At 36.7% G+C, this 23534-nt stretch overlaps 1 protein-coding gene across 4 annotated transcripts in view; it reads right to left on the bottom strand.

Moving 5' to 3' along the window:
* The window catches only part of rnls (renalase, FAD-dependent amine oxidase), a 62218-nt gene that overhangs the window by 35394 nt on the left and 3290 nt on the right, over positions 1–23534 (bottom strand). For 2 of the 4 annotated variants that reach the window (XM_082152850.1, XM_082152851.1), the window contains exons 2-4: positions 21841–21946; positions 21546–21691; positions 19365–19526 (exon numbers count right to left, since the gene is read on the bottom strand). In XM_082152850.1, coding sequence (XP_082008976.1) covers positions 19365–19526; positions 21546–21691; positions 21841–21946 — 414 coding nt within the window. The remainder of the gene's footprint in view (positions 1–19364; positions 19527–21545; positions 21692–21840; positions 21947–23534) is intronic. The other 2 variants (XM_082152852.1, XM_082152853.1) reach the window with 1 other exon arrangement.

Below are 23534 nucleotides of genomic sequence, written 5' to 3'. Positions count from 1 at the left end.
ACATACCTTCCACGAAACCACATTCACTTACTGGGCTATACACACACACGCACCTGATGTCCTCTTCCTCTTCAGACACTTGTCACCACTAGAGTCTGCTTTACATCTGTCTGGACCTTATAAATCTCCAATCAGGGCAGAGCGGAGGGGCTTCTGACAGCATGTGCTGTATGTGCGGGAGCGGGACCACCTCACACCAGCTACATTCACAAAGTCAGTGATTGGCAACTGTATTTACTGACAGATGTGAATCTGAAACTGTCCTGTTCATACAACAGCTTACAGGAGCAGCTCAAATACTGCCTAGTCAAGCTACATTTATACTCCTGTGCAACTATACTGACAGGTGTTGGGATTTACTTGAGATGTACATTAAAATTCTTGTTGATAGAGTAATTTTCATGCAGTTAAATGGCTGATATTAATATTCTATACTATTTTGTCTAAATAAACCCAAAAACCCAAAAAGTCACTTCAAAAAGATTCATTTTGAAATTTGCTTCTACATTAAATTATTAGCATGTTTAATTGAGTGCTTTTTTTGTTAGATGACAACATCTAAATCCACCAAAAGCATCTTCATATGTTTTTTTTTTATGTTTTTTTTTTTTTATGAGTATAGAGTGCAGCATTTTTTTTGTGTCCTGACTAGGTTCGGTTCACAGAAAAAAAAAATAATTAAAGGGATAGTTCACCCAAAAACCATACAAGTTAAAGCCATACAAGTTTGTATTGACATGCGGGGGAGTAAATATAAGTAAACGTTCACAGCAAACTTTTACTTTTAGCTTTACATTTTTAGAACTCACAATTTTGATTGAGAGTTTACAAGGCAGTATTTTTAGGTGAACAATCGCTTTAAGAATGCCATAAGAATATTGTAATATTAGAATGTTATGATGAACTATATGCCTTTCTCCACTGACGTTCTAAGTTGTTCAAAACATTTCTAAGGATTCAGATTTTTAGAAGGCAGCTGTCTGACTCTGAGATGGTGAACAGGAACCTTTTTTTTTTTCACTGTTTGTGTAGCATTAGCAACACATTATTAGGTGTTTGATAATGCAGTCAAGCAAAAAGCTAATCATCTTAATTTACCGTAATGTGTCCGACGTTGTAGAGAGCGATACATAAAACACATTACAATTCTGATATATCGACTTGTACACAACCTGTTGATGAATCAGTTTCTGGTTCAAAAATATATGGTATTGAACCAGTATTTCCACTTGCCACTGTGCAGGGCTTACTAAAGTAAAGTTGAGCGAGTGGATCAGCTATTCTGGGTGCGTTTCCCGAACAACGACGTAACTCGCTGCTTAACTACCATAGTACGCTGCATCGTTGAAGAAATCAACTAGCTAGTCACGACTGTTTCCCGAAACCATATTGTCGCAAAGTGGTCGTTCAACCACGTTGGTTTATGACGTCACACACGTGTTGGAGTAATAACTTATTTTAATGAAACTGTTAGAGATCGAATTAATGCAAGATGTTTTGATATAAATTACAGACATGGCACCTGAGGACTATTTCAAATTTTTCTCAGTTATTTTGCTTTATTTCCAGATTTGTTCATAGGCTCGTTCTTACTTAGTAGAGCACGTTCGCACATGCACACTCTTCAAAAATGGTGATTTAAATCTCTTGAAAAACTCAAAGACGTAAATGACATTTGTATGTATTCTAAATAAAAGACACAGGTTGTACTGAATGACAGCTTGCTTATTTTGCTCAAGATTAGGATTTATTTAGTCCACATGTCATGCAATCTAGAAACTATGCTTCTAACCACAGCTCGAGAGCTGTCGTTCCAAACACACAACTTTGCGATGCTGTTTGCGAATGTTCGTTGGAACGATGGTTTCGGGAAACACCGACTCGTTGAACTTTGCTGATAACGACGGAACTTGCGACCATAGTTGGCTAACGATGCTTTCGGGAAACGCTCCCCAGAGCTTGCGTGATTTAGTGGAGGCAGGGCTAATTTGCATATTCATGTTTCCGCATATACTAAATGAAGCAAGGGTGTAGAGTTACATTCAAGCTATTTTCAGGCATGAATAAATTTTTTTCACAGGAATTTTTTTTTAAATATGGGTGATCAAAGATGAGTTTTAAGGGATAAATTTGTTGACTACAGGGGGACTTTAACCAAATCTGGGTGTGAACAAACACATTTAGGGGGGGGGGGAGTTTGGGAAATTTGGAATATGGGATTTTTTTTGGAAAGACCAAGGCTGCATTTATTTGATCATATACAATATTAATTAATGACCCAGCGAAATTTTCAGCAGACATTACTCCAGTCTTCAGGGTCACATGATCCTTCAGAAATCATTTGCTGATTTGGTGCTCAAGAAACATTAAAAAACAGTTGTGCTGCTTAATTTTTCCCCCTCAAGATTCTTTGATTAATATAAAAGTTCAAAAGAACAGCATTTTATTTTAATTATATCAATTGAAGGACCCCCAACACTGCACGTTTTCTTTTTCTCCCTAATCAAACACACCTGATTCAACTCATCAGCTCATTAACCCATGTGATAATGAGCTGATGATTTGAATCAGGTGTGTTTGATTAGGGAGACAAAGAAAACGTGCAGTGTTGGGGGTCCTTCAGGAGCAGGGTTGAAGAACACTGATTTAAGGCATCCTTGCTGAATAAAAATAATAATTTATTTAAAGAAAATCCTACTGACCTCAAACTTTTGACCAGTAGTGTATATAAAACGAAGAAAGGAAAATAGAGCAATACTAACCGCCACCTTTCCGACACACATATGCAGCACATTTGACAGCACACTTAAAGGTTGTATCAGTGATTTCAGGCCCAAACATAAATTATCACATTCATCTAATCTTTCCTAACGATCCGCTAGCTGCCCGCCCCATAAGCAGGCCGTCAAAAAACTGCGTCTCTGTAGGCAGCCTCTGAGATCTGCACACAAAAACAATTGGTTTCACCAACCACTCAAAATCAAAATAAATAGTGCTCCAACCAATCACCGACAGGGGGTGGGTGTTGTGAGGTTTTGCGCTCGTGACTCAGACTTCGCGTGCAGCCGTGCATGAGCGCAAAACCTCACAACACCCACACCCTACTCCCAGCAAAACCCAAAGCATCATAAGCTGGCTGCAAATTAGCCGCCACCTGACTGTAAGCATTTCCCTCTTCTAACCTGAAAAAGCAAACTGTACGCAGCTCTATAGCAGGAACCCGAGGCTAGTCATTGACACGTGTTTGGCTGTGCGAGTGACTACATTAGTATCTGTGAGCGTGTGTGCGTGCAGCTCTGGGACGAGAAGGTTAACATTTTCCAGTTGGCCGCTCGGGGGCATGTGTTGAACCCTGCACTTGTGGCCCCTGGATCTTTGATGTGGGAGTGGGTGAAACGTTCATGAAACTCAGCATGTTGACAGAGCGATCCTTAATCAATACAGTGAGTCCTACAATATGTTTCTGCACAGTGACTGCACTTACATAGTCACCAAACAACTTTTAACAAAAAAAATAACATCTAGCATTTCCTTTAATCTAGAACTTAAATGCAGAGGTTGTGTGTACAAAAGTACCAAAGGTCTGGTGGTCTCATGCTAAAGCATGAGATATGAGGCTTCCTTCTAAATCTTCCTCTCTTAAGCACGTATGTGTGTGTGTTCGGATAAGGGGGTGGAGAATTACTGAGCTACGGGGTGATTAGAAAAGTAAGGACCCAAGGGAACCTGTAGGAGTGAATCTGGCTGAAGCCCAGGAAGTTATGCACATCTGCATTACATCTCCCCACACACACACACACACACACACAGACAGAATCTCAAATTACTCATAGAGTTGTGTAGAAAGTTTCAAATCAGTCACTCATGAGATTCCATTTCAGAATGCTCCCTTAAATGGCTGCCTATGTAGGCTGTAGACAGCAAGACAGCTCACTGTGTTTTGGGACAGAGCCATATTTTTTTTTCAAACCTGCTTATATCAGGAAGCCTCTATTTTAGAACAAGGAAATGTGCCATTTTCAAATGAGCTTGCGGATATAATTAGCAATAGTTAACATAACAAATGACGCTGATGAAAAGTGCTATTTGCATGTAAACATTTGGGTTGTGATTTCATGCAGAGCTTCATGTCATTTGCTGGGCTGGTTACACATTATAAATGCTGCTTGGCTTGAAAATATAAATCCAGTGTTATTTTGCGACAAGCTCTCTGGTTCACAGGCAATCATTGAGGGGTAAAAGGCAGAAGGTGATGAATTACTATACAAGGGCATTTTCTCACGAAACAAAGTACATATTTTGGCTGCTAATGTGTCATTTCTAAGCACACAGAGTCAGCTGGGACCATTCCAGCAGTGGTTATGGAATACATGTGAATATTCCCTAAAGGAATAGGTCTTGGGGATCAAGTTTTTCTTCTTCTCAACAATTGGCCTAATTGGAGACATCAGTGCAGGGTGTCAGGGGATGTGATATAAACCTCTTTTAGGAGGTGTAACTGTCCCATGGTCAAGTAGACTAATTAGGACTCATTGGTGTTCAGCGCTGGGGAAGCAATTACAAAAGGGACCTTTGTGAAAAATGAGGGGTCAACTCTGCAGCGGTTTTAAAGGTGCAGTACGCACCAAAATGAAAATTGCGTACGGGACCTTCAAAGTTAACTCTTCAAAAAAACACAAAGAGTATGAGTTTAAGCCATTCAAACAAAGTTGTTGAACATTACCGTCGTGTTTGCTTTGTGTTGTTTTTGAAGCATCAACTTTGGAGGTCCCGTACACTTGCATTATATGGACTCACACAGATTGATTATTTTTCCAAAAATCTTTGTTTGTGCTCGTATGAAGAAAGAAAGTCTTATACATCTGGAATGGCATGAGGGTAAGCAAATTATGAGATAATTTTCTCACTTTGGAGTGGAGTATACCTCACCCTCGTGTTGTTCCAAACCAGTATGACTTTTTTTTCCTCGAACAGAAAAGTCTCATGCACAAAATAATAACAAAATAAATAAAATAACAGCATACAGGTAAGTAAATTATGAAAGAGGTTGCATTACTGTGCAAACTGTTGTTTTAGCAGCATTAATTAATACAAATTTGCAGAAATATGGCAAAGTAAAAAGCCCAACATTACATTTTAATTGTTTATTTAATGTCATTCAGAAGAAACAGCATTCACAAAAAGGCTATCTTCAAATGTGCAGCAAAGTATCGTGGACTGCGTACAGATTTGGCCAAATGATAAATTACATACTGGGTTGACTCAAACTAAAATACTGAATGAAATAAAATGCCACATCCAGCATGCAGAGAAATCCAAAACAAGTTTATTTTTGAATTTGGGTGGTCATTTTTTTCACATTGGCATTGTTTGATTGTTTGAGGCAACATTGTTGCAAGTGCACCAACTCCCAAGCATTCATCATTGTTCCCTGGAAGGGCTGGCCTTTGCTGCTTCCCTCTGGGGACGCCACACAGCAGCACCGCATACTGGAAGGCTACACAGAGTGCACAAGAGAGCTGAACCATTTCCCAATTTATGATCTCTCAGCCCTTTAAAGGTTGATTTAATATTTGCCTGAGAGGTTCTGGAAAGCTTCCCGAAAATAAAAAGGACGAGAGAAACCCCCCCCCCCCCCCCCCCCCCAAATAAAACAAAACCAAAAAGGGAGTCGAGTGTTGTTTATCTAACATTTAATGCACTTGTTGGTGAACTGTGTCCAAAAATAAGAAGTATTTATTAGTCTGGGTGAAGTGGAGGGGGCCTGACACCATTCAGCTTCAAAGGGGATTTGAACAGGAGCGAGAGGTCCATCATTAGCCGTAGCTCCTAATGGACCACGTTTCAACACGCATTTGCTCAAATGTCATGTGATTGGGATGATGTACAGCACGTTGGGAGAGAAGAGACCTGAATCGCTTTTCCAACTGGTCACCGAGAGCCAGGTTAACTTTGAGTCACTTGAAAAAACAAAGCCAATGTGATGTGCGCCTGGTGCCAAGGCAAGCTGAAGCTAGCGCTGCCAAACCACCTGAATGTGAAAGCACTTCATCTCATGTACGCAATTAAAGAAGTAAAGCGACATTATAGATGCCTCCAAGTTGTCTGAAAACTTTTAGTATCCAAACAATGATAAATCATCACTCTTATTTGCCATGTGATTTTATTAAAGGTGATTCATAAATAGGCCTCCATGTTCGCTGGATTCACTTAAATGCTGATCTTGTGAATGAGGTTTTGCCCTTCAAGTCTTAGCCTGAAAAGAACTTCAATTGAGGGCATTTTTGGTTTAGAATGCGGCAAAGTCTTTAACACATGCTCAATCTTTTCATATGTCAGCCAAATGTGATTAAACATGCAAAGAGCTGTAGTGTGCGCTGTAATTCATCCACAACAAGATGTTCTTGAGGATGTTCTCCATCTATTAAAGAAGCTTATATACACATTAGAGATAATGGCCCTCACTGTAAAACATATCCAGGTTTTCTCCTACAGCACTGGCCCAGAACACAGAGGAATCTGTGGGCCAACTACAGATCATCCATAAACCGCAGGCTTTGGCCGATGCTATAAATGAAAATTTCTCAGCTCTTTATATCCGGAGTTTGAGCCCTGGCCGCTAGAGAGACGGATGTACCTCCACAGCTGTAGGCCACTTTAAAGCGGCACAGGTTTTCAGGGATGTTTATTAATGTTTTTCGCTGGAGGGACTTTTTTTTTCGGTTTCCCTGCAAACAGGGCAATAATGGACACTTTTGTGTAGCCAGGTAAATGAAGACGAAACCGCTCTGATGTCAGCTGAAATAGCTGCTGGATAAACAAGGCGACTGCCAACACGACCGTGCGGTTTGTTTCATAGATAGCTCGAGTATAATTTGGGACCAAACAGAGACATTTAGGGCAGCTACCTGAGGGCTTCGGCGCTGACGTCAAGCCACATGTTATTTTAAGCAGTGGGTCAAAGGTGACCTATTTCTTTTACAGAATATTTTGCCCCAACATGGTGAACTGAAATCTATGTTATAGTGTAAAAGTCTGTTTTTAACTAATGGACAATGCTAAAAGCCTTCATCATAAATGTGTATGGAGTGTCTGGCGCTGCAGTGGACTTTCAGTGATGTGGTATAGGAAATCAATATGTCCCATTTCTAACTCCAGACTCATTCAGAGAGCAAATAAAAGCTGCTTTAGTGTGGCAACGCAATCAATTTGGTTATCTAAATTATAGTAAATTACTTCAGGAGTGTTACAATGCTTTACGGATGTAATGCAAAAAAATTTGAAACTATCTAAAATCCAGCCAAGGCTCATTGTAAAAACATGACTGTGGCGACATTTTTGTAAAATGATAATGTTGCTTCTTGCATCTTTTGCGAAACTTTCAATATGATTGTATAGTGAGTGGCGCTAAAAGAGAGTTCAGGAAACAGCTGATTATGAATCTGCGACGTTTTATTAAGTTGTTTGTTGTACGTATCATGGCAGTTCGAAAATGCAAAATGTTATTGGTCTATTGGGTTTGAAAATATTGTATCACCTACACTAAACCCTACCCTTAACCTAAACCGATAGCATTAACAAAAGCAAACATTTAATTTAAACTTGACTCGTAAACAAAATAAGTATTTATGAAATTGCTGATATTCCCCTGCAATCATAATTTGTGTGAAAAGGAATAAAAGTTATTGGTGTTTTACTGCCACAAGTGTTCATTTCACCTAGAAACGGCAGTGAATTGTATGTGCAGATTCGTTTTTGAAGTTTTGCAAAAATGTAGGTAGAGGCACATTTGTTCCCTAGGTTGCTAAAACCATGGTACAGCCTGTAACAGATTTGATGACCAAATATCCCTCGTCCCTTTTCATAGCATGGAAAGAAACAAAAAAGTAACAATAAGTGACCTTGCAACGCCATATTTTTGGATAATTTATGTGAAATAGTGTTTAAAACTATCCTAATACACATATTCTCCATTAGAATAGAACAAAAGCTGACAAAATGGAGATTGGCAAGAGTTATAAAGGTAGCAAGTAACGTTTTAAGGCAGGTCTTAGAGAAGGGTGTACAAAGAGCTTTTACAAAAACATCATAATGTGGTATTATGTCCTTCCTCAAATATGACTAACCAGTTTAAAACACACATTCTTCCTGTATTTAAAAGAAGAAGAAGATAAAAAAATTCGCACAGAACAAGCTCTATTTTAAAAGGGCAGACGGTTATTTTTTGTGCAGCATAGCTGAAGTTAAATCGGGAGCGCATGATGAAACAGACGAAGCAGAGAACTGACATGCAAATGTGCAAGAGCCGCCATTACTCATGAAAGATCATTTCAGTTTTAAGAAGGCTTGGCAAGGGAACTGCTATTAGGAGCACGACTTAGCCAGAGCCGTTACCGGCCTTGTCAAAAGAAGCTCTTTCTCTGCATCACAAATTCCTCTTAATTTAGAGGGCAATTCACTGCTCATTAATCTTCTGTTCTAATCCAAATACAGATCATGGCACTACCCAAAAATGGCATTCGCTCTTGGCACACCAGGGGTGAGATTATCTCAAGCCTCTGAAGTCACAATGAGGCTCTTCAGGCAGCGGAGGATTTTACACTCACAATTCTGAGGTTTGGCCTCAATTTCTCACATGCTTGACTATAGTGTCTTCTTTTCTGGGTGTGCCTCTAATTTTAGCTTTGTGCATTTTACATCTTCCTCTTTTTATGCACAGTTTCCTGAATGAGGTTTGTATGAAGAAACGTTGAAATGTATGCAAAAAATGTGTATATGTTTCTGCAACAAACATGTGTGATGCATGCTCTGGTTGATATCCTTAAACAAGCCCTGTTCTCATTTGGATGTTCAACTTGAAAATAATTATCAGTTTATCAATTTATCAATTTAAAAAAGGTAAATAAACAAACCACTTTTTAAACTAACAATTAAAAATGTATATCTCAAATTATTTTATTAATTAAAGGGATACTACACTTAAAGGGATACTCCACTGAAAAATGGAAATTCTGTCATTATATACTCACCCTCATGTTGTTTCAAACCTGTATGAATTTCTTTCTTCTGCTGAACAGAAAGGAAGATATCTAGAAGAATGTGAGTAACCAGACAGTTTTAGATACCATTGACTTCCATAGTAGGAAAAAAAATATACTATGGAAGTCAATGATTATGAAGTCTGGTTACTGATATTCTTCTAAATATCTTCCTTTCTGTTCAGCAGAAAAAGAAATTCATACAGGTTTGAAACAACATGAGGGTGAGTATATGATGACAGAATTTTCATTTTAAAGTGGAGTATCCCTTTAAAAAAGTTAATTGCTCACCCAAAAATGCAAATGTCATTTCAAAACTCTATGACTTTCTTTCTTTTAAAGAACATTAAAGAAGATATTTTGAAGAATGATGATAACCAAACATTTTGGTTGACCACTGACTTCCATTTTATGGATGGAAAAAAAGAAAACCACTGAGACATTTTTTTAAAAATATTTTCTTCATAAGACATTCATACAGATTTGGAATGATGATGAAAATGAATGATGACAGAATTAGCATTTTTGGGTGAACTATCACTTTCATGTTTAAAAGTGTAGTCAAATGTAACTGTTGGTTAAATAATAAATTAAATCACTTTTTTAGACTAAAAATATATATACATAGAAACATTTATTATACTTATGTTTAACATGTTAATTAAATGTAACAAATTAATAACTGTAAATAATAATACAATTAGTAACGCATTTTTAAATTTCTGCATTGGCCTGTTGCGTTTCTTAAAAAATAAAAATGTTGTCATTAGTTACTCACCCTCAAGTTGTTTCAAACCTGTATGAGTTTTCTTTCTTCTGTTGAACACAAAAGATGATATTTTAAAGAATGTTGGTAATCAAACAGTTGACAGTAGCTATTGACTTCCATATAGTAGGGGAAAAAAAATACAATGGAAGTCAATGGCTGCCGTTAACTGCCTGGTTACCAACATTACTCTAAATATCTTTGTGTTCAAAAGAAGAAAGAAACTCATACAGGTTTGGAACAACATAAGGGTGAGGATAAAACTCAAAAAAAAAAAAAAAAATCATTGGAAAGTTCACACATGCATAGCTGATATATGCATAGTTGATATAAAAAACTGGATGACTAGCAATTTCCTACTTCTTAATTCTGAAAAAAAAAAAACGAGATTCTAATTATTGGATAAAAACCTTCCTCATGTAATAACCTAGATTACTGTCTAACACTTGATGGCTGCTCTGTCAAGTCTTCGTCGTCGGTTAGGAACCTGGGTGTGCTCTTTGATACCAATCTTTCATTTCAAAGTCACGTTTCTATTATCTGTAAAACCGCATTCTTCCAACTTATATCTAAATGAAATTACGACATATGCTTTCAATGACAAATACGGAACAGTTAGTTAATGCATACATGACATCAGGGCTAGATTATTGTAATGCTATTATGGGTGGTTGCCCTGCACGCTTAATAAACAAACTACAGCTGGTCCAAAACACAGCAGCTAGAGTTCTTACTAGAACCAGGAAGTATGACCATATTAGCCCAGTTCTGTCAACACTGCATTGGCTCTCTATTAAACATTGTATACATTAAGTATTGCTGATTACTTACAAAGCACTAAATGGTTTAACTCCGCAGTACTTGAGCGAGCTCTTAACGCATTATAGTCCTTCACGTCTATTACAATCTCAAAATTCCGGCCAGTTGATAATACCTAGAATATCAAAAGCGACTGCTGGCGGTAGATCCTTTTCCTATTTAGCACCTAAACTTTGGAACTGTCTTCCTAACATTGTCCGGGAAGCAGACACACTCTGTCAGTTTAAATCTAGACTAAAAACACATCTCTTTAACCTGGCATACACATAACACATTATAGACTTCTATAATTCAATGTTAGGCTGCATAGATTAGGTCAGCCGGAACCGGGAACAATGATGTGCTTGTTACATCATAAGAAGAATGGCGTCTACGCTAATATTAATCTTTCTGTTTATCCCGAAGTTTACCTCAGTTCGCCGAATTCAGGCCGTATCCAGATCTGATGAAGGACCTGAGCCTGGACACGACGACAACGCATTCCTGAAGTGTCAACCAGTTCAATTTTTAGATGATAAAATTGTTCAAAGATTTTCAACGCTTGCACCTTGGAACCCATTTCAAGGTTTGCGTTCTCGAGCCACCAGGCACTGTTGTTGTGCAAATGAGCAGGCCGGAGAGCGTTAAGGGTTTTCTGTTAGAACGGTGTCGTGTTAGCGGCCCCTAAGTTAATAACTAATGATCTTTGCAACGGAAGTGAATCAATCAAAACTAACTTTAGCTGGACAATAACTTTATTCTAGAGCTGCTGTAAAGCCCAAACAATCTCTGTTAATTAAATTTCCCATTATCACTGTAAAGCTGCTTTGAAACAATCTATATTGTTAAAAGCGCTATATAAATGAAAGCGACTTGACACATGGGACCAAACAATGAAGACACGTCCCTTTCATGCATGATGGCCACCACATTACCATAAAGGTAAATAGATAAAGAAAATCAATTCGTAAATACTTTATAAAAATGTAATTTTGCATTTTTTTTTTAAATGCACATCTATAGACATTATTTTCACAATTCAACAATTTCTTTTAAATATGAATTAAAGCAACTGTTTTAGATGTCAATTAATGTCATTTATTTCTTTTGTCAATTTTTATTTCTTTTTAAATGCACTGATTTCTTCATTTTATTTTCAAGTGGCACTCCTATTCACAATTCTAAATAAAAGACATATTAATCCAAATTAACTACTTATTCACTAAAGGTAAAAACTTTAATACAGCATTGTTTTGATACAAAATTTACATGATCTGTCAAATCAGTCTGATGTGTCAAAAGGTGACTCACAAAACAAAGGTACATCACAGTGTCAGCAACAAACCGAGAGCTCCTTTGACAGGGTTAAGAGACCCAATTATAAAAAGAGAGAGAGAGAGAGAGAGAGAGAGAGAGATAGAGAGAGAGAGAGAGAGAGAGAGAGAGAGAGAGTGATGAAGAAGAAGAAGAAAAAAAAAACTATGCCTCCATTGTTTGGTCTCCTGAGTGCCTTTGAGAGAACTGTGGAGAGATGAGGACTAAGTATCCTTTTAGCGCACAACACCCAGACAGTGCAGGGGAAATAAGCGTGCCTTTCTGTCAGGAGTCAGAACAAGGGATTACATCATGCCAGACTTGAAAGCAGCAGACCCAGACAGCCACTCGATGAGAGACAAAAAGAGAATCTCTAACCAAGAGGAGGATGATGTAACTTGACACATTTATTGTATTCCGAGCACGGGACGGAGCTCAAGGTAATTGCTAGCCTAACAAAATGCTCAGATATTTATGTTTGGTGGAGGGGAACAAAAGAAGCACCGTTTTAAGTTTAATGGCGCATCCTGTCATGCCTTTTATCATATCTGCTGATTAACAACCGCTCTTTAAATTCAACTCTAAAACAAGGAAATAATCAGCATGCTACCTATCTCGCACAGCCAGGCCCCAAATCAAATAACGCAGCCAGGAAGACTGATTACCACATGAGAGAGCGAGCCTGCCAAAAATAGAGCTTTAATTTCATTAGAAATGAAGAATCATGTTTCTCAACATCAGCAGAGTTTCAAGGCCGGCAGGGGATCCGGGCTGTGTGTTACTGTCGGCCACACGGAGGTTAGCTGCAAAAATGCCCTATTTCAGCACAATGATGTAATCACTTATAGCACAAAGGCTTGCTAAGATGGGGCACCCTGACAGACCTGCACGCGGGCAGGACAGGAAGTAAAAGCACATAATAGGAAAGGGTGTGGGCACGAGTAACTGAGTAACGGAACGGGCAATTGAGTCAATGGCTTCTATATGCAGACATCAATTTTGCCTTTGTCATCCTTGCATCAAGCTGCAGTTTGCATAAATGCATCTGTAAGTGGTCCATAAACTATCATTGAGTGAATCAGGAGTTATGATTCACAGCTTTAATCTCATATAAAGAGGTTAGAAAGTGGTCATTTAGCACTTGGAAGGCGAATGTAAATTTTGGACTGCCTAGATTAGAGTGTGACTTTAAAACTAAACAGCTGCTTGGAATCACAAACCAAATCCTCAAGTATGAGCATTAAGCATTAAGCATTAGTAAAATAAAATTTTTAAAGAAATAGTTTCACAGCAGGGAACTAGCACATCAAGTCAAGTCAAGTCAAGTCAAGTCACCTTCATTTATATAGCACTTTTTACAATACAAATTGTATCAAAGCAGCTTCACAGTGATAACACTTAAGGTGGACGATTTGTGAACAGTGATAACATTAAAATAATACAACAAAGTTTGTTTCTAGAAGAAAATTGCGTCATCGTCCACCTTAAGTAAGGCAGATCAATAATATTGTTGAATATTAAATGTCCCCAACTAAGCAACCAAAAGCCAAGGCGACAGTGGCAAGGAACCAAAACTCCATCAAGGTGACAGAATGGAGGAAAAAAACCCTGGGAGAACCCAGGCTCAGTCGGGGCCAACATGTTAAAATGCATTATCATTCAAAAGTTTGCGGCATGTAAGATTTGTTTGTGAAAGAAGTCTCTAATGCTCTTTAAGGCTGCATTCATTTGATTGAAAATACAGTAAAAGCAGAATTATTGCCAAATATAATTTACATTTTAAAATGTAATTTATTTCTGTAAATGAAGCAAAGTTTAATATTCAGCAGCCATTACTCCAGTCGTCAGTATCACATGACTTCAGAAATCATTCTAATATGCTGATTTAGTGCATTTATTATTATTATCAATGATGAAAGAAGGTTTTTTTTTCCAGTATTTTGATGAATAGAAAGAACAGAAATTTTTAACATTATAAATGTCTTTACAGTCAATTTCCATCAATTTAATGCATCCCTGCTTTAAAAAAACCCCAAATCTTACTAATGCTAGACTTTTGAACAGTATTGTATATAATAAAAAACTAGATAGTTTGGGAAGTATTTGCTCAAATTTTTACTTTGGTTAAAGAGCAGAACATCTAAACCGTTTTTGTATAGGCACTGGGTCAACTTCCTCTTTAGGGTCTTCTCTGTCTTTAACCACAAAAGCAGAAATGGTTCTGCATAGGCTTAAGCAAGCTTGCCAAAGTGGAAGTGATTTCTGATCAGATTCTAATTTTGAAATGTACTTGTTCAGCCTCTTACTGTGTCGTTGGAGAACAGGCCCGACCACCTGTTATAGATTACATACTCTGATGAGCAGGAAGAGCCAGACCCAGTGTTTTATGTTCAAAAATGCACTCTCCATAGTTTGCGTTAGGGTGTGTGTATGCGTGTGGCATGTGTCCTAGGCTCAAAAACTTCCCCGAAGTGACTGTGGAGTTACTATGAAGGAAATCAGACGTCTGAGAGCGCTCAAACATGTTATGTAAATCCAATTCAGCGCTTGCAAAAGCTGCATCCCATTCTCTCATGTTAATTTCTGACAGCTGGTGGAGCAGTGACAGAAGAAAGCTCGAATGAAAGAATTAAGGAAGAAAGTGTTGCAGAACACAATGAAAAACATCCAAATGTTAAGGAGGGGAATTTCTGGCCAAGAAAAGTGCAGAATCTGTCAGGAAGTCGGCTGCAACAGAATGCACTAGAGTTGGCAAAGCACCTCTGGCCCAAACGTATGTTCCATAACCCTAGTCAAACCGCTAACCCAAAATGTTCAGTAATATATTAGAGGAAACAAATCAGAGTCAAGTCCAGAGAGGGCTCCGATCCACATCAGGCACGCCACAGCCCAGCGGCACGCATAGAGTTCATTCATCTTTTGCAAATGATACACGCTCATATTTCCTCAGCACATGGAAAGCCGCTGGGAAAACTAAAGTCCAATGAATGAGAGGACGTGACTGTCACTGCATTCAGGTTAAAAGAAATATGGCTGCTCTGGATTTCATTGGTTTCTATGGCTATTCTGCTAATATACTGTAACCACATACAAACTATGAGCGGATGTAACAACCATGTAAAGAACTGTTCAAGATGTAGGTCGTCTTAAATTAAGCTAATTTTGCACTTTGCAAACTTCTGCAAATCCTACTTGTAAAAAAATGTTCAGGTCGGCATTATACCATAAAACATAATGCAATCTTTGCTGAAAGCTGAGAATAGACAACATTCATGTGGAATATGAACTATGTGATTAAAATATCTTTTTTTTTTTTTTTACTTCATAATCAGACCTTGATATAAAACAATTAAAAAAAATATAACTTGCAATAAATATCTTTGCAAGTCTATGATATATAAAAAAAGAGCTATGAAAAAGTAAAGCCTATTTTTTTTCTGAATGTCATTATTGAATTTTATCATCTACAGGTTTTTCTGGGGCATTTTGGATTTTCTTGTTGGATTCTTTTTTTTATTTTTTATTTGTGTTGTCCACTAAACTGCATGGAATCTGACAAAGAGAGCACAGATTTTGGAGTGAATAATCAAAGTAAAATAAAAAACATATTCTTCGAGTTATGGTTGCTTACATGACTCTTTCAACGTCCAAAATTGGCATTAAAACAATTCCAATCATTTTGCTTTTCCATTGATCATTTTTTTTTCACACAAATTAGACCTAAAGACCTAAAAATGGAGGTCAATAGATACTTCTGTGAAATCGTGCTGTAAATGAAGCAGGAAGCGTGAGGCATTCATTTTTTTCAGTGTGCAGCTAGAATCTGTGAAAATGATTTCCAGATTGCATCTTGCAAGTGCCAGTGGCTCATACCTGCCTGCTGCCCCCAACTGTCCAGCAGCCGACACTACAAACAGAGCCGCTAAAACAGTGACATCATGGCACAGGACAATCAAGACAAAATGAACATATTTTATCTACGTGTTAGTACTATCAATTTTGAGAATGAGCTTTTTTCCAAACCATTTTAGTTGTATATACACTATCGTTCAAAAGTTTGGGGTTGGTTCAATTTCTTAAGGTTTTTAAAAGTCTTATGCTCACCAAGGTTCAAAGGATCAAGAAGAATACAGTAAAATAATCAAATAAATATTATTATTACAGTTTATTTAAAAAAAATTCTGCAGTTTAATATATTTTAAAATGTACTTTATTCCTGTGATGGCAAAGCTGAATTTTCAGCAGCAATTACTCCGTTCTTCAGTGTCACATGATCCTTCAGAAATCATTCTAATATGTTGAGTGGGTGCTCAAAAAAACATTTATTATTATCAAAATTGTTGAAAACAGTTGTGCAACTTAATATTTTTGTGGACACCGGGATGCATTTTTTTTGAAAGTTAAAAGAACAGCATCTATTTGAAATAGAATTATTTTTGTAACATTATAAATGTCTTTACTGTCACTTAAAATCAATTTAACGCATCCTTGCTGAATAAAAGAATACATTTCTTTAAAATAAAAATAAAAATCTTACTGACCCCAAAATTTTGAACAATGGTGTAGGCCTATATGATGTGGCATACATTGTACGCACTGCAATTATGTGGACAATTTACACAAATTGCCCTGGATAGTCAGCTCAGTCATAGTTCAGTCCCAAAAGCACCATAACTACATCTAAAATTATGAAGAACCTAAATATAAGAACTGCACCTCTGCTAGATGATTCATTTGCTTTAAAATTATGAACACAAACCAAAGAATATAGATTTAGCCGGGTCACAAAACGTTACAAAACCTCCAACTGAATATGATATGTTCTACAAAACAAAGATGTACGCAGAAGAAGAAAAAAAAGTTACAAATGAGAAACATAGCCCACTAAAAATGAAAGATCAGAAGGGTTTAAGGAATTTCAAGAAATGGCTGTAATGTCTCTCCCAGGAGCAGTGTTTTTCTGAACACATGGGTTTTCTCACAGTCCTGACACAAAACAGAATAACACTTAAAAGAGTCCAAAAAGCCATGTCTTGTTGAAGTGGCTTTAAAATAACTATGATTTGACAGAGAAGCAGTTAAATGAGAGCCTACATTGACTGGAGCCAGCCAGAGAATAAATCAACTTAAATCTCTGTGGAAAACATCCTCACCTCCAAATCTGAATGGGTATTTAAGAAGGAAACCAGCCAATTATTTGGGCATGATTTTATTTGTATATCTTAAGGGCCTCTTACAGTTTCGACCCTCTTTTAAATTGCATTCGGATATGAGGAGTCCTGTGCAACTGCACTGTGACATTGATCACATGGCCTCCATCTCCATCCAGACCACTTCAGATGAATTTTTCAGCTGCTCCATTGCAGCCGTTTCATAGCGTATCAACAGTGAAGAGACCCATCCGCCTCTGCCCTACTTCTGCTGCTCTGTGCGTGACACCACAACCATTTAAAGCGCCGTTTTTTCGCTAGCGACTCCTCCACCATTTTCAGCTGTCTCATTCCATTTTTCATTTATCCCTTAATTTGCGATGCAGCTCTTTTTCCGAGCCTGCGACTTTCTCCTCGCACCCTGCATTATTCACAGTTTCTCAGAAGCTCCAACACCCAGAAGACCTAGACCCGACTCTTCCATTTCCATATTTCTACTTAAGGACTTATGTTTTACCATTTCAAACACGTCATACTGAGAATACCAATTTGGACATTGATGCAAGACCTGCAGTATGTGGCAGCTGGAAAACAGTTTAAGATGGAGATATGGGGTCTCTGAAGCCCACCAGCCCAGGGCAAGACTGAATGGATATAACGGAGAGGTGGACCTGTGACTCTGAAAACAGATCTGAGACTATTGAACATACAATCTGGCTATTGTTCATTTAAACCCTCTGACTACAATAAAAAGATAGTTAAGGTACCCATATTATGCTATTTTAATGGTTCCTAATTGGTCTCCAACAGTAGTTTTACATGAATCCAAGGTCAAAAAACATTTAAATTTTCTCATAATATACAATGCACGTTCGAAGATTCAGTCTCTCTAAACCCCTCCTTTCCAAGAGTCTACTCTGCTCTGATTGGTCAGACGGCCCAGTCTGTTGTGATTAGTTGACCACTTACAGCGCGTGTTGGAAATCAGAATTTCAGCTTCAGAGGCTTCCTCAGCGCTTGAGGCACAGTAATACGAACAGTAACGATGGCGTTAGTTTTTCCGTATCAATTCCAGCGCGAGTCCTCATCCTTATGAAATGCATGCAAAGTGGATTCACAGCACAGAAAACAGCATCATCTCGACCTGTCGACAACACAAACCAACCTCTTCTAAGCCTCAGCTACAACTACAGTGTTTGAGAACGGGTCAAAGTAGACGTTGTTCATGGGCAGCCAGTGAAGATCATACGCTGGTATTATGCAAATATGTTACGTTGGTATGTAACAAACAGGAAGTGAGACTGGAATTGCTGTCGACTCATTTCCACAGTTCGGAATTGATCCTTTCTTTTAGGGGACAATCATTTTATTTGTCGTGCACTTTGATTTTTAAAACTTTGCAGACATTTTTACATTCACAAACAGCTATATTACACACGACATGAAAGGTAATATTAGAAAAATCATAATAGGGGAACTTTAAAAAACATTTTTGATGGTATAGTCCACCCACTATTTCCAAAATTCTGTAATTTTACTCACCATCATGTCATTCCAAACCTGTATGACTTATTTTTTCTGCAGAACACAGAAGAAGATATTTTTTTTGTCCATATAATGGAAGTCCATTTTCATCAAAACTTTTTGGTAACCAACATTCTTCAAAATATCTCTTTTAAGTTCCACAGGAGAAATAAAAGTCATACGGCTTTGGACCACAGAGGGTAAGTATATGATGACTTTTTTTTTTTTTTTTTTGGGTAGACCAACACTTTTAAGCATTCAGGATGTAAAGATACAGTATATGTATAGATATCCTTTGACCTTAACTTAGTTGTTTGTGTACTGTATGTATGCGTTTTTTGTCTTTAATTTATGACAAGACAAATTATAATGGCTGACAAAAATGGTGAACCATCAAGGTATATCTACCTTTATCTTTTATTCTAGGAGATCTATGCAGTAAAAATATTTTTTTTCCTTAGAATACAATTTAAGAAACAGTTTTATAATTAATGTATTTGTTGTAATTAAGCTTCTATAACTAAAAATACATCTGTCCACTGCAGTTCACACCATGAATTAAAGGGAATATTTGGTTATTAGGAATTTCCATTCAGCTCTGTCACTATTTCTAAAATTAAATAAAATAATAAAATAATGCCATTTCACAGGATATTTTGAACAGAAACAATGGCAGACAGCAAAACCAAAAGTCATATTTGACTTTTTGAAGGCCAAAGTGTGTGTGTGTGTGTGTGTATATTTGTGTTTGTGGTGTTGTTGTAATGTACTCACAAGATCCCACGTCTCCTTGCAGCTGAAGTATTTGGGGTACTGGCATGGTTAAAACCACAACGTCAAACTGCTGTGATGCTCCCCCTTTGTGACACACTTCCCAGCCAGAGTCTTTCCGGTGAATGTGAGTGACATGTCGGTCGTAGAGCACCTCTGCTCCTGCTTGAGTGCGGAGGGGCACAGTTGGCAATTTTGCACATAGCAAAAGAAGTAGAAAGGAGAGAGAAACATAGAAGGAAAGAATTCCAAAGAAAGTCACGCAGATTATGTATTATAGAAAAGTCAAGATTTGGTTTATGGCACATGCAAATAGTTTTACATGATCCCTAATTTTAGAAACAGGAGTAATAGTGGGAAAAAAACTAGTGGTAAAATGTACTGTTTATTAAAATGCTTAATTTGGTATTACATTAGGGGTGGACTTGAATAGGCTAGGACTTGGTCCTCCTGGTCCCCAATGGTGACACCAGAATAAACATATTCATGATTCTGAAGCTGAAAATACAGGATTTTGTTCAACACATATGCTTGTGGAATAACCCACTTTTTTGTGCAATATCCTTATTAATTTGTCTCATTTATTCATGTTATTGTTCACAAAACTGTAAATATGTTCGTTGTCTGTAAATGTTTACAGATATACTTTATACTTCTTTATTCGTAAATGTTATTATGTGACTTGTTATATTTTTATGTGTGTACTGGAAGCTTCAATAGCAAGGTAAATTCCTTGTTGGTGAAGCACACTTGGCAATACAACTCTTTCTGATTCTGATAATGTAGGCCCCATTTTACTAGTAAAATCAGACATTTGACATTACCAGGACCCACAAATAGACCTCCATTGCATTATAATAATTTATATTCAACATTATGTATAGTAGTTTAAGGTAGTACGCTTTCAATGCAGGCATTTGTTGCATCCATAAGGATATATCGTTACACTCCTAAAACAAACCCAATTCCAGTTAATATATCTTATGTGAATTAGGCTTAAGAAGGGCTTAAGGTGACAGAAAAAAACATCAGTAAATGAAATTAACATCAGGGAAATAGCGTGCAAATACACACTTTTCATGCAAATCCCTTACTGTTTTGCTGATCTTTGAATAACTGTGTTGAATTGTGTTGTTTCAAATATTGCTACATTACAGCAGCTCCATCTGACTGCTGCTTTTTGTTCACATGCAAAACATCAAAACATCCTGAACTGTTTCTAAAGACTCAGTCAGATTATTGACTAAGAGCTGTGATCTTTGAGTTCATAAATCAGCTTGCAGTCTGGCCAAATTCTTCTGGGTTCTCTCTAGGAAATCAGATTTTTTTTCTAGAGAGGTAACATTTAGATGGAACAAAACAGCTGGAAGACTCGGGTCTTGCTGACCCAAAAATAATTTTCTGGCAGCACATTTCTGTTATTAAACAGCTGATGAAAAACAGCTGCTTTATGAACAGCGATAAAATCGGTTATTTAATCTGTCTTGCTTCTCTGAAGTGTGAATAAATAAAAAGCATTTCTGTGTGAAATTGCCCTAATGAAAAAAAAACTAAAAAAACTTTATGCAACAGCATATTTTTTTGCTATTTTAATACATGTTTTAAATTAAATGTAGATATTTGCATTATAATAATTTTTATGAAAATCTGCAGGTTTAAAAGTATCTTATGCTTGCCATGGCTGCATTTATTTTATTAAATACACAGTAAAAACAGTAATATTGTGAATTATTGTTACAATTTAAAATAATTGTTTTCTATTTTATTAAATTTTACAATCTTTTTATTCCTGTGATGGAAATGCTGAATTTTGTGTAACATGATCCTTCAAAAATCATTCTAATATGCTTAGTTGGCGCTCAAGAAGCATTTCTTATTATTATAAGTGTATATAAAACAGTTGGGATGCTTAATATGTTTTTGGATTCCCCAGGATTATTAGATGAATAAAATTAAAAAAGAGCAGCATTTTATTTAAAATAGAAATATGCTGTAACATTAAAATTCTTTACTGTAACTTTTGATCAATTCAATGCATCTTTGCTAGATAAAAGTATTAATTTCTTTATAAAAACAAATCTTTCTGACGGTAGTGTATATCAATATGACTTACAGCAGAACCAGAAGAAGAAATCAGAAATGAAATGCTAGGAAATAAGTTGAACCTGAATTCAAATGACCTACCTGACTCTTTGAGGTAGTGTTTGACGATGGACGAGACCCCATGGGGCGTCACATAGTTCATAATTCCTTCTTCCTTAGACATCATGTCTTCAACAGGAGCAACGAGAGGTTTTAAAATGTCTTGTGCTAAGAGTTCTTCATAAAAACTAAAAATACAAGAAAATGCATTAGTCACTACAAGCAGCAAATATTTTTATTAACATAAAGCAAAAAAAAAAAAAGCAAAAAAACTTTTATTTCCAAAAAATGATATCCACACCATACAGATCAGATATAGTACTGAGAAGTAGCCCACCTGCTGTGAATACGAGCGTAGTGTGGTGTGGCACTTATGTATTGAGCACCAAGGTCAACCGTGCATGAAGGATTGTTTGGACTTCTGCTTGTGGACATTCTTCCTCCTATAAAATTAAATATCATCAGGTCCGATCGATGTGAAACATAAAAATGCTGTTTTAATCTTTAGAGCTAAAAAAATAAAATAAACATTTGAATGTAAACAATGATGATTCAGCATTAAAAATAAGAAATCAGACATCAAACTTTTACAATTATTGTAATTATTGTAAAAACAATAGCCTATGTTGTGCATTATAATTAAGTGGACATAAATGGATATGACATATTAATATCATCATAATATTATGTAGGCCTATTTTTTCCTTCTTTAAAGTGGTTTTGGAAACCACTGATGACAATATCAGGAATTTTTACCATATTTATGGCTGAGTTTAGGAACGTTGTCTAGTATTGGGAGAAATGTCACCACTAAAATTAAGTACAAAAGTACATATGCTTTGAAGCTGAAAGGCTAAAAGTTTAACACTTTGAAATTCACTGTTAAAAATGCTTATATAATCTGATAAAATGCCTTTATAAAAATGGGATATAATCATTTTTAAATCACTAAATATGTTGAGATATAACCCTATACAAAGCCTGTTGTACACAAATCTTCTACAAGCTACTACGGACATGGAAAAAATATGAGATGGGAGGAAAAATATATTTCAATATTTTACTTAGTCTGTCATCTGTTCTTCAATTGTCAAAAAGGATTTTAAATAGAATAGTTGAATTAGTATTTTACATTAATAACATTTAAAAATATATGTAGGGGCTTTTTGTCCAAAAATAAATCCAAAATGAAAGCCACCCATCTTGTGTAAAGGTTGAGGGATTCTTGATGCACATAATCCAAGAAATACCCAATATAAATGCCAAATTCAGAACGTTTTCCACAAGAAAGCAACAAAAAAGGTTAATCTTGCTCTGTCAAACAATGTGTGGTCGAAAGCTGTGCTCTCTCAACCTTCACACCTGATTCAGCCTACTTCCTTATACAGAGCCACCTTACAAAATAAAAGTAATCTTCTTTAAATTCAGCAAAACATTAAATCGTAGTTTAAGTGAACAGTTGAGTTACAATAAATACAATTCAAACATTCAAATTTGAATGGCTCCAACCATATATATTAAAGGGGTCATGAACTGAGAAGTCAAATTTTCATTAAGCTTTTGACATACAGAGGTCATCATACTATCAGAATATCCTGTAAGTTTCAGAACTGAAAACTTCCTGTTTAGTCCAAAAACAGCTTTAATTGTAACCAAGCCCAATGAATGACTCATTGTGGAATGTGCCTATCTATGACAAATAGGTGAAAGACCGCCTCTACTTATATAATATTACCTTCCGAAGGATCCTAATGTTAAGAATGTGGTTATTTTTTATTATGAACAATGTCTCAGTTAAGCATTAGGCCTATTTATTTGTATGCGGTACATTTCACTAGGGCTGGGATGATACACCTATCTCCCGATTCAAAAATATCACGATACTTGGGTGCTGATACGATATATATTGCGATTTTTTTAAGAATTGCGATTCTACAAGTAGGGGTAGAACCGGGGCGAAAGTAACGCGGGACGAAAGTAACAAAGCGATTTGACCTATTGCGATTCGATATTGCAATTTATTTTTAACAC

The sequence above is a fragment of the Leuciscus leuciscus genome (assembly GCF_965113295.1).
Source record: "Leuciscus leuciscus genome assembly, chromosome: 21".
NCBI lineage: Eukaryota > Metazoa > Chordata > Actinopteri > Cypriniformes > Leuciscidae > Leuciscus > Leuciscus leuciscus.
This window is presented reverse-complemented; position numbering and strand designations above follow the sequence as displayed.